This window comes from Dermochelys coriacea, chromosome 1 (genome assembly GCF_009764565.3).
Source record: "Dermochelys coriacea isolate rDerCor1 chromosome 1, rDerCor1.pri.v4, whole genome shotgun sequence".
NCBI classification, from domain to species: Eukaryota; Metazoa; Chordata; order Testudines; family Dermochelyidae; genus Dermochelys; species Dermochelys coriacea.
This window is the reverse complement of record NC_050068.2, coordinates 153,987,208-154,003,801: the sequence shown is the minus strand read 5'-3', so window position 1 is coordinate 154,003,801 and position 16,594 is coordinate 153,987,208. Positions and strand designations below refer to the sequence as shown.

The following is a 16,594-nucleotide window of genomic DNA, read 5'->3' as shown; positions in this document are numbered from 1 at the left end:
TGCACGTTAACCCGAAAACCGCAGCCCCTCCTTTTAAATGGCCAACCCATTTTAAAGGGCCAACCCAACGGGTGCTTGGTATGTGAAATGAGGGTGCTGCTGTTGGAAACCATTCTCACATGTTAGGAAGGTTAAAGAAGCCAAAAGACTGTGGCTTACCATGTCTGCCTGCAAGCCGAATTCTGTTGCCTGCCGGCCCTGCGTCTGTGATCTCTCACACCATACTGGCAGGCTCTTGATATAAGAAGCAAAATGTGACCTTGTAAAGAAAGCACACGTGCTATGTAATGTTAACAGCTTGGGTCACTGTGAAAGAGACTACCCACTGTTCTCTAAAATGTCTCTTTTTAAAGACTAATCTTCCTTTTTTCCCTCTCGCAGCTGCAACTGTTTCAACACTCCATGTATCATCTCTGTCCCAGAGGCTATCAAAGATTAGAAGCTGGAAAAAACGCACTCGCGATGAAATGTTCTCTGAGTTCATGCAGGCCTCCCACTCTGAAAGAGCCCAGAAGAATGTGTGGAGGGAGACAATGTCAGAGTCCAGGAAAGCACAAAATGACCACGAGGAGAGGAGGGACGTGCGAGAGGAGAGGTGGCATCAGCATGATGAGAGGAGGCAGGATGCAATGCTGAGGCTACTGGAGGATCAAACTGATATGCTCCGGCATATGGTTGAGGTGCAGGAAAGGCAGCAGGAGCACATACCGCCGCTGCAGCCCCTGTGTAACCAACTGCCCTCCTCCCCAAGTCCCATAGCCTTCTCACTCAGCCAAGAACATGGTGGTGGGGCCTCTGGGCACCCATCTATTCCACCCCAGGGGACTGCTCAAGCAACAGAAAGCTGGCATTCAATAAGTTTTGAAGTGCAGTGTGGCCTTGTCCTTCTGTCCTCCCCTCCTCTACCACCTCACCCGGTGCTTCCGTCCTCTCCCACTCCTCCCGGGCTACCTTGGCAGTTATCCCCCCATTTGTATGACGAATTAATAAAGAATACATGAATTTGAAACAATAATGGCTTTATTGCCTTTGCAAGCAGTGATCAAAGGGGAGAGAGGAGGGTGGTTGGCTTACAGGGAAGTAGAGTGAACCAAGGGGGCGGGTTTTCATCAAGGAGAAACAAACAGAACTTTCACACCGTAGCCTGGCCAGTCATGAAGCTGGTTTTCAAAGCTTCTCTGATGCGCATCGCACCCTCCTGTGCTCTTCTAACTGCCCTGGTGTCTGGCTGCGCGTAATCAGCCGCCAGGCAATTTGCCTCAACCTCCCACCCTGCCATAAACATCTCCCCCTTATAAACTAGTGTCTAGCTCTCCGACGATTGTGGAATTATTTTTTCAGGAAGTGGCCAGAAAACACACATCTCACCTCTTCTCCCAACCTAATACCTTTCTGAGTGAAACTAGTTTGAACTGGCCTCATCTGATTACTGCAATTGCTACTCTCACAGATATTGTGGAGCACACAGCAAGTAGTAATAAAGATGGGAATATTGGTTTAGCTGAGGTCTAACCAAGTTAGTAAACTCTGCCAGCGCGCTTTTAAGTGTCCAAATGTACATTCTATCACCATTCTGCACTTGCTCAGCCTATAGTTGAACAGCTCCTGACTACCGTCCAGGATGCCTGTGTATGGCTTCATGAGCTATGGCATTAAGTGGTAGACTGGGTCTCCAAGGATAACTATAGGCATTTCAACATCCCCAACTGTTGTTTTCTGGTCTGAAAAGTCAGTCCCTTGCTGCAGCTTTTGAAACAGACCAGAGTTCCTGAAGATGCGAGCGTCATGTACCTTTCCCAGCCATCCCATGTTGATGTTGGTGAAACGTCCCTTGTGATCCACCAGTGCTTGCAGCACCATTGAAAAGTACCCCCTTTGGTTTATGTACTGGCTGCCTTGGGGTCCGGTCCCAAGATAGGGATATGCGTTCCATCTATGGCCCCACCACAGTTAGGGAATCCCATTGCAGCAAAACCATCCACTATGACCTGCACATTTCCCAGAGTCACTACCCTTGATAGCAGCAGGTCAGTGATTGTGTTGGCTACTTGAATCACAGCAACCCCACAGTAGATTTGCCCACTCCAAATTCATTCCCAACTGACGGGTAGCTGTCTGGCATTGCAAGTTTCCACAGGGCTATCGCCACTCACTTGTGAACTGTGAGGGCTGCTCTCATCTTGCGCTTCAGGGCAGGGGAAAGCAAATCACAGTTCCATGAAAGTGCCCTTATGCATGCGAAAGTTTCGCAGCCACTGGGAATGATCCCAGACCTGCAACACTATGTGGTCCCACCACTCTGTGCTTGTTTCCTGGGCCCAGAATCGGCATTCCACAGCATGAGCCTGCCCCATTGCCACCAGGATGGCCAAATTGCCGGGGCCTGTAATTTGAGAAAAGTCTGTGTCCATGTCCTCATCACTCTCGTCACCGCACTGCCATCGCCTCCTTGCCTGCTTTTGCAGGTTCTGGTTCTGCATATACTGCATGATAATGTGCAAGCTGTTTACAATGCTCATAACTGCTGCCGTGATCTGAGCGGGCTCCGTGCTTGCCGTGGTATGGTGTCTGCAGGAGAGCAGAGTTGCAGGGGAAGGGGTGGTTAGATGACCAGTTTTGCAGACCTACTGCACTGTTTACTGCCAGGACACAACAGCTGAACTGCTGCACACTTGCTGTGGTCTGGCGAGATGAGTAGCCGAGCAGAGTTGCAGCAGAAACAGCCCTGCGAGACCAGCAGGAGAGCAGAGTGCCAGCGGAAGCGGTGGATGACGACGATGACAGATAGCAGTCCTACTGCACCGTCTGCTGCCAGGACACAACAGCTGAGCGGGCTGCATGCTTGCCGTGGTCTGGCGATACAAGAGCAGCCGAGCAGAGTTGCAGCAGGAGCGGCCCTGCGAGATGAGCAGGAGAGCAGAGTGCCAGCGGAAGCGGTGGATGACGGTCATATTGAGGACCTGTGAGATAGATTCATAACATCAGGAGAGCAAGAGAGCAGAGTGGCAGTGGAAGTGGTGGATGACGGCAGTCCAACTGCTCCATCTGCTGAAAGCAGTATGGCGTCCGCACGGAAAAAGTGTGAAACAATTGTCTGCCATTGCTTTCACGGCGGGAGGGGCGACTGACGATGTACCCAAAACCACCCGCAACAATGTTTTTGCCCCATCAGGCCTTGGGATTTCTACCCAGAATTCCAATGGGCAGTGGAGACTGCGGGAACTGTGGAATAGCTACCCACGGTGCAATGCTCCGAAAGTCGACGCTAGCCTCTGTACTGTGGATGCACTCCGCCGACTTAATGCGCTTAGTGCATTAGTGTGAGGACACACACAATCGACTGTAGAAAATCGCTTTCTAAAAAAACAACTTCTATAGATTCGACCTAATTTCATAGTATAGACATACCCACAGAGTAAAGGTCGAAGTAGTTAGGTCAGTGTAGATGCTGCATTGTATATATCGACTGTTACAGGCTTTCAGGAGCTGTCCCACAATGCCCCATACTGACAATACAATTGATACAGGCGCTTGTGGTGACGACGCGCACCACCAACACAAGGAGCAAAGTGTGGACATGCACAAAAGATGTAAATACTGCAGTGGCTGAATGCCAGCATAAGTTAGGTTGACTAATTTTGTGGTATAGACATGGCCTCAGGGAAAAATGAGCTATTGCTAAGTATTGTATAATCATGTTGATATATGCTATTCATATAGGCATAATCTACAAAGAGTTGTATTTCTTTAATGTTAGAAGCACATATAAAATCTGTTTCACAAGCTGTTCAACAGAATTTTAAAATGTTTCTGCAGTAAAACATGTAAGTTTACTGTTGATTTGTTTAACATATATATTTTTTTCTCAAACTAAGATATAAACATATAGCATTTTGTATTGCTGCATATTGTGTAAAAGTATGTAATGAAAATACCTTTTAATAGTTCAAACATAAGAATGGATTAAGGTCATAGCAAGAACCTTAACAGTAAATTTCCAGATTTTTATTAGTTTGTTTTGCAATTAAATGCTCAGATTTAATGTGGTACATAGAGTGTGGGGGTGGGGCTGGTGCATGTGGGGACATGCATGTATGTTGAATAAAATAATAGTGTACAGTTAGATTATCTGAGTGTCTTGGATGACACCCAAACCATCAAACGGTTGATTTTTGTCAGATGAATTTGGCATTTATACAGAGATTTGATTTTGGTAATGAAAACAAATTGAATGTAACCCTGAGTTGAGAAGGTTTGTGGTTGTTTAAGCTGTGCAAAAATCCAAAGAGTGGCCAGTGAAACAGATAAATCTGAAAGTATAATCCACAATGTGTAGGCTCCTGCCTTCTTCAGATAGCAAAAGATGCATCTCAGTAGCTCTGAAACTGATGGAACAGAAAATGTTTTTTTCCAAAAAGTACGGCTACTTATTATACTGTTACATGGCACCTCCAAAAGCCCATATTTGAGGCAATGGATTATTGTATACAGATGGAAGTATTGTTTTTTGTGTTAAAGTTGTCAGGACAGTATTTTAAGATGAGAGAACCAGACTTTTTTTATGTTGAACAAGTCCTGCTGCTTTTTTGGTGTCTAAATCTAGTATAGAGGTCACTGTAAATATATATACAGTATACTTAAGAAAAATCTTTCTTTAGTTTAAAAATAATTATCTTTGGCAGATTTCACTTTTGTTTTCTGTACTTTGGAGGCAGTTAGATGTTTCACTGATCACCAGAGTTGAAACAAGCTGAACATATGAAGGGATTGGTTTTGATGCTTCTCAAAGACAGGATTTTGTTATGTTCTCGCAGTGAACATTGGCATAATATATCTGAGATACTAATAATTTTGCTGTAGAGGATTTGATTTTACTCCTGTTTTTTTGACTGATGTAAAACAAAAGAACAAATACATTTCTGAGCTTCACAGGGAACAATTTTGAGAAAAGACACAAAGAAACAGTGTTTGTGGATTTCAGTGATGTGGTGGTGGTTCTCTTGGAAATTTCTATTATAAAAGACTGTTCTCTTAGTCTCTACAGTGAGCATTATAAAGTAAATTACTAGGGGAAAGTATTTAATCCAGCAAATAATTGTTTTAATGTGTTCTAATCGTTTGTCAAAATTGTAATTTAAAATTACAGCCCTGAACTAAAAAGATGAATATAAAAAATCAAAAGGAGAATGTGATTTACTGCTACTTTACAGAATATTTGTTGTGTTCAGGGAAAATAGTGTGAAGTTTGTAAGAAAACAGTTAACTTCTGCATGTACGTGTATTTTGAAATAACAGGGCATCAGTACTTTTACAAGTGATGGTGATTCTGCTAAAATGTTAGTCCAAGCTAACTGATATGCCAGCCATATTTCACCATGAATAATCCCATACTCTCCTCCTGCATCTTCATTTTTATTTTGCCTATTCATTTTTATTTATAACATGTAGCGTGATAATTTGTTTCCTTTTGTGTTCTTACTCTTGGTAAGAAGAGAGGAAAATTAAAGTATCTCTTTTATTATTAATTTTGTTTATAACTGAATGACCTGTCTGTATCAGTAATGCTAGTTTATTTGTATCTATGCAGAAGGTCTGGAGAAGCCTTATCCTTTTCAGCACAAGTGAACTTGTGACCTGCTCAGAGTTATTATTCATTTTTGCTCTTCAATAAGGTCTTTCCTTCTAAATTCTTGATAATCCTATCCCCAGGCTCTCACATCAGACTCCTTCCAATATTCTGACTTCAAAGGAAACTTTTTGGTTTTTCTAGGGATGAGTGGTTCTGGTACCAGCTACTATGTGAGACTTTTCCCCCCAAAGATTATTAGATTTCCAGATCAACAATGTAATTTGTCCACTGTGTGTGTGTGTGTGTGTATAGATATAGAGTTATATCTTAAATTACACAGAAACTGTTAAAAGAATGTTAAAGTTGCAAAGTCTAGCACTCAAAAGGTAGAAAATGCCAGAATTAAAATTCCTCATGCAACTGCAGTTTGGCCCCCTTGTGCATTTGCTTAATTTATTTAATTATTTAATTACATGATTATGTAATACTTTTTTCCATAGGCCTCCTGCCTCAGTCAGTGCACAAGTTGGATGAAGCTCACTGAATAAACAGCCACTCAGTATTTTGTATTGTTCCCATGGTTCAGTGTCATAGACCTTATTTGCTGCACATTATTTAAACCCTGCTCTGAAGACAGAATTAATAATTTCCTCATGTGCTTTTCTGTAGTATCTTCATAAAGACTAATTTATTCTCACAAAACCCCTGTGAAGAGAAGGGGTATTACTCTTCCATTTTGCAGATGCGCAGCAGAGGCATAGAGATTAAGGCCAAAATTGTCAAGTGTCCTCTAACTTTGGGTGCCCGATTTCAGATGGTTAGGACCTAATGTTTTCTGAGTACTTACCATTTTATAGCACTTTTTATGTTCAAAGTACAGCCTCTCAGTGATTTCAGTTGCCAGAGTGAGCGTACAGCCCCCTGGTCTCAAGTTGGGCACCCATAAAATGAGGAAGATAGACTACCTCTGAAAAGTTTGTGACTTGCCCAGGATCACTCAGGCATTGTGGCAGAGGCAGGGATAGAATCTATTTCTCCAGAGAAACATTCAACTGCCTTAACTATGAGACCATCTTTTCTCATCCTGCAATCCCTGCCTCATTTACTGCACACCTTCTAACTTCTGCAATGAATGTGGCCAGAGTCCTATGTTGCACAACCCTGATTACTCCTCAGAGCAGTCTCATTCTGTGTGGTGTTGACACAAATATGTTGTGGCTAATAAGGTGGATGCATGAGCCAGCTTTGTGTATCTATAATTTTGTTTGACTTCTGTCATTTGAAATTCAGACACGGTTTCCTCTCCCAAAGGATGAGTTCTTTGAAGTACATAGACCCCTCCTGTGAAATCACATGACCTGCCACTTCCCCTTCCCAATCCCTTCTTCTGTCCTTTGGTCCCTCTCTTCACACACAATTGAGACTGGTGTCATAAACAAATGGAGAAGTCTTGAGTTGTATGGTCTACCACACCAACCAGTAACCTTCGGTACCTGACCCTGTAACAAAAGTCCATTTCCGTCAGATACACTATTCTAATAATGTTTTCTACAGAAGGGACCTACTGCATTGAAATATATAGAGAGATATAAATAAATTCCATTATATTGCAGAAACATGGTTGGTGAGGTAATATTTTTTTATTGGACCAGTTTATGTTGGTAGAAGAGACAAGCTTTCAAGCTACACAGATCTCTTCTTCAGGTACTCCAATTATCACAATTAAATATAGGGTGGAACAGATGGTTTAGAATAAGTGGCTAATTTATATTCTAAGAGACCATTCAAGGTGAAGTGGCCCGTTAACCCTTCTCCAGTCATAGGAGAAAAAAGGGAGGCTAGTGGGTTACAGATCGTTGTAATAAGCCATAAATGTGTGTCTTTATTAAGACCATGATTTTTAGTGTCTTTTGAAGGTGTTGTGCAGGTTTCCTTTGAGAATGAGGATTGATGGGTCAGATATGCAGTGGTATGCAGTGTTGGTTTTAGGAGTTTAGAGAGACAAGGTGGGTGAAGTAATATCTTTTAGAAGACGAGCTCAGTCTAAATCCAGAAATTAGTCCAATAAAAGATACTAACTCACCCACCTTGTCCCTCTAGATATGGAGTGATTGTTTTGCGAAAAGTGTTCAGTCACGACTGATATGGTGTTTTTGTCTTTTATCATTTTTTCTGTGTGAGTTCATTCGCGAGCATAATGATTTATCTGGTTTCACCCATGTTGTTGGAGCATTTAGTGCCTATCAATGTGATGTAGCTCATTCACTGCAAGTGTAAGACCCATGGATCTTGAAAGGCATGTTGAGGTGGGGAGGCATTGGTCAGGGGGGTATTGATCATTGTAACAATAGAGATATGTCTGCAGGTTTTGCATCTGTGTCTGGTGCAGCTTTGACTTGGTGGGTCTTGGTGTGTGTGGAGCTTGCTTCTGGTGATGAGTTTGGTGAGGCTGAGGGTGTTTGAAAGCCAGAAAAGAGGGGGTCAGGAAAGACTTCTTTCAGGATGTGGTCCCCATTGGGTATGGTTTGTAATTGCTTAATGATACCCCCAGATGGGTTCCAGGATGGGAGGGGGAGGTAGGTAGCAACTAGGGGTGTGTGGTTGGACGTTTTCTTTCCTGTATTGAACCAGGTTCTCTCAGGATATTTGGATGGCTTGTTCCATGATGCTATCTGCTTCTCTGTGGAGGGTCCTTGTGTGATGAAGACAGTTTTAAGTGTGTTACGGTGTGTATCCTGGGCTTCTCAGTCCTCATCCGCAAAGGATCAGAAGAAGAGTTCTGTGTAAGCTCCAAAGCTTGTGTGTCTCACCAATGAAGTTGGTCCAATAAAAGATACAACTTCACCCACCTTGTCTCTCTAATAACCTGGAACCAACACTGCATATAAGAAAATGACAGACTTCTATATTTTCATTTTCCAAAATGAGAGAAATGCAAAAGTGAACATATAGTATAAATTAAAAAATTGTGTAATTTAATATTTAAATTATTAAAACAAAGTATTTTTAAAATCTAAGATACTGATTGTAATATCTAAGCAAATTTGTTCTTAATCTGATTTTTAACCACTTTAAGAAATAGAGAATGTTAATTGTTTGTCTTAATACAAAAGCTTTTAATGGTTTACAGTTAAAAATGCAAGCAGTAATCAAGATTAGAATTAATATCCAAACAGATCAAGTAGTGCAATTTCTTATTTACTAAACAATACATATACATTCTGTATACTATTTTCACTATATTCCTCTTGTTCTAAAAAGTGCACAAACGTTTTCTTTAATTATTGGTGTATTAAAACACTACTCCTTCTCCTTCCCCCCCTCCCCCGCCCACCCCTGTGTGTGTGTGTGTGTGTGTGTGTGTGTGTGTGTGTGTGTGTACGTACACACAGGCTAGATCTGGAAGCCATTGCAGCAAACATGAAATCTCATAATATATTTTTACATGTTCTATTTTAAGGGCTTAACTGCATTTTATAGTCATATTAGCAATAAAGACTGTTTTCGAGGGAAGCAATACTGGGTGGTTGCTGGTGAGCAGAAACTCAAAGTGAAAGGGACAGCAGATGTTGGAGGGAAAAGAGGAAGGGCATGGGTGTGTAATTTTTTTTAAACCACATATTTAAAGCGTAATGAATATTTTGTGGATTTTTTGTACTGCCAGGCCTGCAATCTGAGTCTGGGATCTTGGGACTTGAAATCTAGCTTGATATTTTTCTGGTTTATATGCCACTATTATAAAGGTTCTGCTGTCAGGGTCCATGTCTCGCGTGCACACACACAAAAATGGAGATGACAACTGCATGCAGCAGTTTCAGTTTGATTTCCAGAGAGATGTTCTTATTCCTCCAAATTGGCTTTAGCTTTGCCGCTGTTGCTGTTGTTTGCACAGTTCTTGCCAGAAATATGGCAGAATTTACAGAAAAGTTCCCTTACGGCACAACTTGAACAGAAAATACAGGTAGTAGAGATGAGATACTTTCATAAAATCCTGGGTATCTTCTATTTCGATCACGTCACTAATGAAGAGGTCCGCAACATTGTCACCCAATGCACTGGGTCATATGAAGACCTCCTGACGACCTTGAAGAATCACAAGCTGAAGTGGTACGGCCATGTAACAAGATCATCTGGCCTATCCAAGATCATCCTCCAAGAGACAGCACAGGGGAAGAGAAGAAGAGGTACACAGAAGAAGAGATGGATTGACAACATAAGAGTGGACAGGAATGGACTTTGCGGAGACTCTAGCACTGACAAACAGTCATCAGGAGTGGAGACGATTGATTGCTTATCGGTGATGGTGCCCCAATCACCAATGCAGTTATGGGAGGGGTGGTGGTGGTGATGATTATAAAGGTTCTCTAAAGAAATTCTTCTCTCTGGTAAATATGTACAAACCCACTATCTTGAGCAAACCTAACAATAGTCCCTTTTTGCAATATAACCACATTTAAGAAAGTGTCAAAGTCATGAAACAATTTTCATTCTGTGTGTCATTTTGGGCATTGTTAATTTAATTATTTTAAATTTTCATAACTTTTTCACTTAAATTGTGTTCTGCTGTCCCTTGAATGAAATCCTGACCCCGTGGAAGCCAATGGAATTTTGCCATTGATTTCAGTTTAACCAGGATTTCAAACCTGGACTTTTATGCTGCAAGTTATCTGAACCAACAGCAGATGTTGCATTTCTAGAGTGTCCATTACATGGATATTCTTTTTGAAAGAGATGATATTGTATTGCAGTTAAAAGTGGCTACTCTTCATTTTACACAGTAACAATGAATATACATTCAGTTAATGCTGAACATGTTAGATGCTATGTTTTTGTATTTTACAGTGGGTTTGTGTTGCCTACTGTGAATTAGTATGGTGGAAGAAGTGCAGGGGGGAAAAAACTTTTAATTTCAACAAGAAATCTAAAGATCCTCTGTTTATCATTTCTTTAAAATTGCTACTTAATACCATTAGTTTTTCTCCATGATCCTCAAACTTCTGCAAGCTTGCCTATGAGAAACCTCATAGGCAAGCTGTGTTCCAGCTAGAAGTGTACTCTTTGATTACCAGTTGATTATCCATTAATTGTATTGTTCAGTCACATTGTTAAATGCGTTTATTTTGTCCATCCTTAAATGATGATCCTTGATGAAGAGTCAGTGTCATCCTAATTAAACCACACAATTTACCTAATTTAAGACTGGACAGAAGGAGACCTGTAGTGGCAGATTGATTAGTGGAGGATTATCTGTGGGCTAGTATTTGAGTTCAGGCACACTGTGTGTGCGCTTTGCTGTTCTCTATTTTGCTTAAGCTTAGTTTTTGTATACATTAGGATATGTCCGAATATTGTACATATTTTATTTTATGCAGTCTTGTTATATATGTATATAAATCATCTCTTTGGTTATGATTGTTCTTGTATAAATTAAATGTTTTAGATTAATCTGTGTGGTAAGACCAGCTTTTGACGTGAGACTAATAACATTCATTATTAATTATTTATGTAAGAGTAGGTGCGTGAGCACAGTATTTTGCAATAAATTCATTGTCTCAAAAACAGAACTATGGCTGCAAATGGTAATTCAAGGGACACAACTGCTATGGATGGGCTTCTACATGAGGCTATCCAGAACAAACTATAGAAAACATCTAAAACAATATGTCCCTCATTCCGTCTTCCAGATTTCTTCCTATTTCTGTGATCTGTTAGCCCCATAGGTCAATAACCACCGTCAAACCCTTCTCAACCTTGTGGGTGTAATTGTGTAATTTCATCCCATGCTCCCTGTCTGAGGTAACAATAAGACCATTAGTTGATCACCCTGTGAGACTCCCAGCCTTTTAATACAACCCTATTATAAGCCTCCTTCCACTGAGTCTGGGATGGGGCCTCATATGGTTCAGACAATACCATTCCTAGGGTGATGGACAAAGTTTAAGTAAAGAGTAGGAAGAATGTTTCTTTAACTCTATTCTAAGAACTCAAATATCAGACTAATCTCCCCTCACACTTCTTGTCAGTTTCATTTTTGCAATTTTTGCTCAATCCATGTAATGGACTCATCCCAATAGACAAGGAAACCATCTTCCTCCCCAGTACTTTTGAGCAAAAAAAACCAAACAATCCTGTTAATTCCAAATTCCTGGCTACACCTCTCTGCAAGTACATCTATATTTCTCAGACACTTGATTTACTTATACCATAAAAACTACCTATGTCTAGTTTGGGGGTTTTTTTGTGTAATTTTTGTCCTTATAATTTAACTAAGGGAGACCAGTGTCTGAAACCTTGGCATATTTATGTGACGATACAGTAGAACCAAGTTATTACCTTTGATCTATTGTCTGCTCTCTTCACTTTCCTTATCTTTGGTTTCTCCAAATTGGAATTAATCAATGTGTATAGTTCAAACATAAAATGTAATCCCTTTTTTCATTTTGTGTAAGCAAAATGATAGTGCACAATTCATTGTAAGAGGTATAAAGGTTCATCAAGCAACAGCAAAGTTACAAACATGAATAAACAGGTCTAATGTTCATAAGCAGTTTTTTAAAAATTCTATAAATTCATCTTTTACCTGTAAATTTCATTTTCATTGTGGATGGAAAGAATTCTTCTGTTATAGGTAGTTATGTTTGGCAAAAAAGTTTTTGTCCTAAAGTATGTTAAGATTTTTACTTATTCCTTCTTCACATTTGTGTAATCTCTTCAATATTAGCTGTATGCTTGTGATCTTGTGATGAGGATTTTCTGAAGCGATTGTATAGACTCTTCTTAAATCTTTTATCTAATAAAAGATTTACAACAGGGTCTAAACTACTTTTGGCAGCTGCAAGACAAATAAGAAAGTTTTTTGCTTCCACTAAATAGTTCATCATCTGGCAGTCTTCACTAGCAAGAAGTGCATAAGAAACTGGCCTGAAAATATGATATGGAAGAAAGCAGACAGTTAATATAAGCAGGATGACAAAAATGTTTCTTTTGACTGTATTGTAAATTAGATGTTTCTTTCCAATGCAAGTATTTTTCTGTATTTTACTCAGGTGATTGACAAGGGAATAGTATGAGAATAATACTGTTATAAAAAATAAAAAAAACCATGCAGTAGCAATAAGAACTGTGATCTTTGAAGTGAGTTGGCCATATTCTGCCTTCCAGCTGTAGCATCTGTCAACTTGTTCATGATCAGGCTGTACATGAAAATCATACACTATAACTGGTACAGTTACACTCAGTACAATGATCCATATACTGATGCACAAGTATTTAGCAAATTTTGGCTGCCGAAACTTTTCCAGTAGACATTTATAGAAGAAGTTTTCATTAATTGATGGAGAATATTGTGTGTGGTCATTATTTTTCATCAGTGTTGCATACTGACTTACAGCAGTCCAACATAAAATTGTAATGCTGACATACATACTAAATTGCATAACCAGAGTTCCAAAGTAGTTTACTGTTTTACATAGCACAGAATCATACTCCCACTGATAGCCATCTGCAAAGTAGGCAGTGAGAAAAGGCATCGTAAGGCATACAAATAAATTTGCAATACCAAGATTTGTCAGGTAGATGTTCTGTGTTCTTTTTGTAGATATGTGCTTTGAAAATATCCACCAAGAGAGAATATTTCCAAAACCACCTGTAGTAAATAGGAAAGAATAGATGATTGGCAGAGCTACTGTAGAAGCCAATGATGGTTGAAGAAGACATGTTGAATTTTTCATTAATCCCAGTTTTTCTTGAAACAATGCGCCCTGAGCTGAAAAACAATTGCAGGAGTTATTTTTTTCTGTAATCTGTATTTAATGGCTGTCATATTTACTAATCTCATAATTTTGCTAACAATTTCTTTTCCTTCCCTCAGACTCTTGAATATTTATATCCAGCAGTTAGCCTCCTGGAAGTTGACACAGCAAGATAGTGGAATTGCAGTAGTATAACATTAAATATCCAAGGTCTTAGATCATAAATCCTGAGTCCAATAACATAGCGCATAGAGACTCAGACTCGGGAAACCTGGATTTTCATCCAAATTCTGACAGTAATTCATGATTGTGGACTAATATTTCAATCTCTCCATACCTCAATGTCCTGAATTATAACATGACAATAATCTGCTTCTAGAGCATTTTAATATTGTCAAATCAAAGATGCTAAATACACGTAAAGTAGTATTTTGTGGATTGCGGAAATGCAGAGTAGCACTCCCTTGTCTCCACGCAAATAAGTACTGGAGATGTACTATGACACTAAAATTCTGGCCACATAGATTTAGTTTGTGGTGAAAGAAAAAACTTCCAGTATTCTTCACCACTCTGTTCTGAGCCCTGGTCGTGGCAGCTATAGCTATCGCGTTCAGTCTGGTCTGATTTTAAAATATTTTCAAACTTGATCAGATTTTTCAGCAATCATTCCACAAGTTTAAATTTTGGCCAGTTTAATTTAGTTTTTGTTTTGTGTTTACCAGCTGTAAATAAGGAATCTAATGCATATGAGCGGTGTTAAAATACTCAACAGTGACAGCATGTCTTTCTGCCATTTAAACTGATGTTTCAACTTGCTAGTGTTGAGGGAAGCAGAAAGAGTTGGAGATAGCTGTATTCTCCTTCGTGCACATCTTACTTGTTAATGAACTAGATCCCTAATGAGATTTTATTTAATTTATAAATTCATGGAAAAACGTCATACACATTCCAAAGTTATAAAATAAGATATTTGTGTATTAAAACTTTTATAAAAAAGTTAATAACCACAGTGAGAAGATTTTGTATAAACATGCAAAGCTACAAAAGGAAGATACAAAAAGCTAGATATACAATGTCAGAAAAACAAAAAGTTTCAAAAGACTTGTTTAAAAATGATGTGGTGCAAAACTCCTTACAGCCCTGGTAACTCTCAAATGAAACTAACTTTTATGTAACTGTTCCCCTTTAGCATCTTGTTAATACTATCTGGATTTTTAAAGAAACTGAGCTAAATTCTGCTGTTAAAGTGAAGTAAATCCAGAGTAACTATTGAAGTCATTAACCCACAGTCTAATTCTGATATTTTTTGTAAGTACAGATGAAAAAAAATAAGGAATTAATAATTAAACTTACCTATGAAAACTGCAAGCACCTTCCACCTCAAAGACCAGATGTTTCTGTTTGAAGCATTTCCTTTTCAGTCCAACCCACTGTCTGAAAACTGCCTTCTGCTTATTTGCTTACTTTTGTGGAGGTAAGGGGGTGTTAAAATCAGAAAAAAGGATCTGTTTGTATTTCTTACTCATCAGTTCTCAGAATTTATTGTACTTGTCTGCTATAGTTGAGGTTAAGACCAGCTTTCTGTTTAAAGCTTGACACTTGTAAGTGCTTTAAAATACTCATAGTTACTCAGATTGCCTTGAAATTAGGTGAGCCTCTGGGGGAAAGGAGTAGAGTTAGTAATGCATATCTGGGATCATTTGACCAAATGATTCTGAGATAGTCCTTCCCCCTCACCATCCAGTAGGGAGCTGAGAACAGGCATGTTGGGAGCATGCACCAAGAACAAGACTGGGGTGAGCAGTTGAGAAACGGTCATGCTTGATTCATATTGCAACTTTTCTTAAGGCTGACCTATTCTGTCCATATATTTTTTCCCCCAGACTTGAGGATCAAACTAGGGTTTTGATCCTGACACACAGGTTTCCCTCACTTGAGGGTTATGCTCAGAGAGTGCATGGCAAGCACTGCTCCTTTGGGTGGTTCAGTACATTTGCCAAAGTGTTTAGCTGTCATTTTAGGCTCATGCCTAACAATCACAAGGTAAACTGATAACTCTGAATGTGCATGGACGGGGAGCCAAGGGGATTTGTAGCCTCAAAAAGTTCACTGAAGCTGGATAATACAAGGGGATAAGCAATAAGCTTTTGATCCTGACCCTTCCCCCACCCCCACCATAGCTAGTGTCAAGTCCTACCTAGGGCAGAAATCTGGAAAATGTTTGAAAGCATGTTACTAAAATCTGTCTCTGCAAGGCGTGGGGGTTAATTTTGGGGGACTGTAATCAATGTTTTGAAGGGGGGAGATTAAACATCCAAATGCTTGCTTGGAAGGGGAGTATGGGGAGAGGTTTGGAGGTTGCAGCAAGGGGAGGGAATAAATGAGGATGGGTGGAAGGGGAGAAGGGCTGGTTTAAGGGAATAGGGACTAGGTGGAATGGGAGGGCAGGGACAATTGAAAGGAGGAGATGAGGTGAGGGGAAGGGGGGCAGGGGTGCCTGTCAACCCAACATTCTTGCCTGTATGTATATATCAGTATCTAGGGAGCTGCCTCTCTTGGGAGGGTTCTGAACCCCTCTCCCTACCTTTATGTGTGTTGGGATCTGGGGGGAGAGGGGACTCTGCCCATCAACGGTAGTCTGCCCACCATAAGGTGAACCAGGTTTGAGATGGGGGGCTTGCCCTTCTGGGGAGGTCTAAGCCCTTCTCCCTACCCCTCGTGAGCTAGGATCTGGGGAAGCCCTGCCCCTCTGAGTGGGGGGAGCTGAGAACAGGTGTTCTGGGAGCATGCACCAAAAAGCATACTGTTGAGACTGGGGTAAGCAGATGAAAATGGGCATGCCTGCCACATACCACAGGGTCTCTAGCACTGAGGAGAGGGATCAGAACACTCACTGACATGAATGGAGCAGTTCGCTTGTCTCAGAGCCATTGTTTCAGGCTGTGTTCATCTCCATGAGTTGTGTTCTCTCATCTGAGGCCATCTCATTGAGGTGAATGAGCCACTTAATACCTATCTGAGCCTCTTTTGCTACTAATGGATGTGTAGAGCCCCTTCCCTCTATCAGTCCAAAAATGTCCCCATTTCAGCATTATCCTGTGCTGGGGATTTAGATATAGGAAAGCAGTTGCTGATTAATTTCATACAGTAGTATAACAGGGCTCTTTCTACTTAAAGGATGACTCTTCTAAGTCCTCTAAAATCCAGATGCTTACATGGATACAAACCTGATCTGAATTTGGGGTCATTTGAGCAAGAGGTTCCTGAGATACAA

At 40.3% G+C, this 16,594-nt stretch overlaps 2 protein-coding genes across 16 annotated transcripts in view; one reads left to right on the top strand and one right to left on the bottom strand.

Moving 5' to 3' along the window:
• CASK (calcium/calmodulin dependent serine protein kinase) overlaps positions 1 to 16,594 on the top strand; it is a 407,176-nt gene that overhangs the window by 193,668 nt on the left and 196,914 nt on the right. The window lies entirely within an intron of this gene.
• GPR82 (G protein-coupled receptor 82) lies at positions 11,891 to 14,747 on the bottom strand. Its single transcript, XM_038393482.2, has 2 exons — positions 14,674 to 14,747; positions 11,891 to 13,334 (listed from the first exon to the last, which is right to left on the bottom strand). The coding sequence occupies exon 2, from the start codon at positions 13,297 to 13,299 to the stop codon at positions 12,262 to 12,264; it is 1,038 nt and encodes a 345-aa protein (XP_038249410.1). The 5' UTR covers positions 13,300 to 13,334; positions 14,674 to 14,747; the 3' UTR covers positions 11,891 to 12,261.

Coding starts and splice junctions, on each gene's coding strand:
- GPR82 (XM_038393482.2), bottom strand. CDS start 13,299: ATGAAAAATTCAACATGTCTTCTTCAACCATCATTGGCTTCTACAGTA.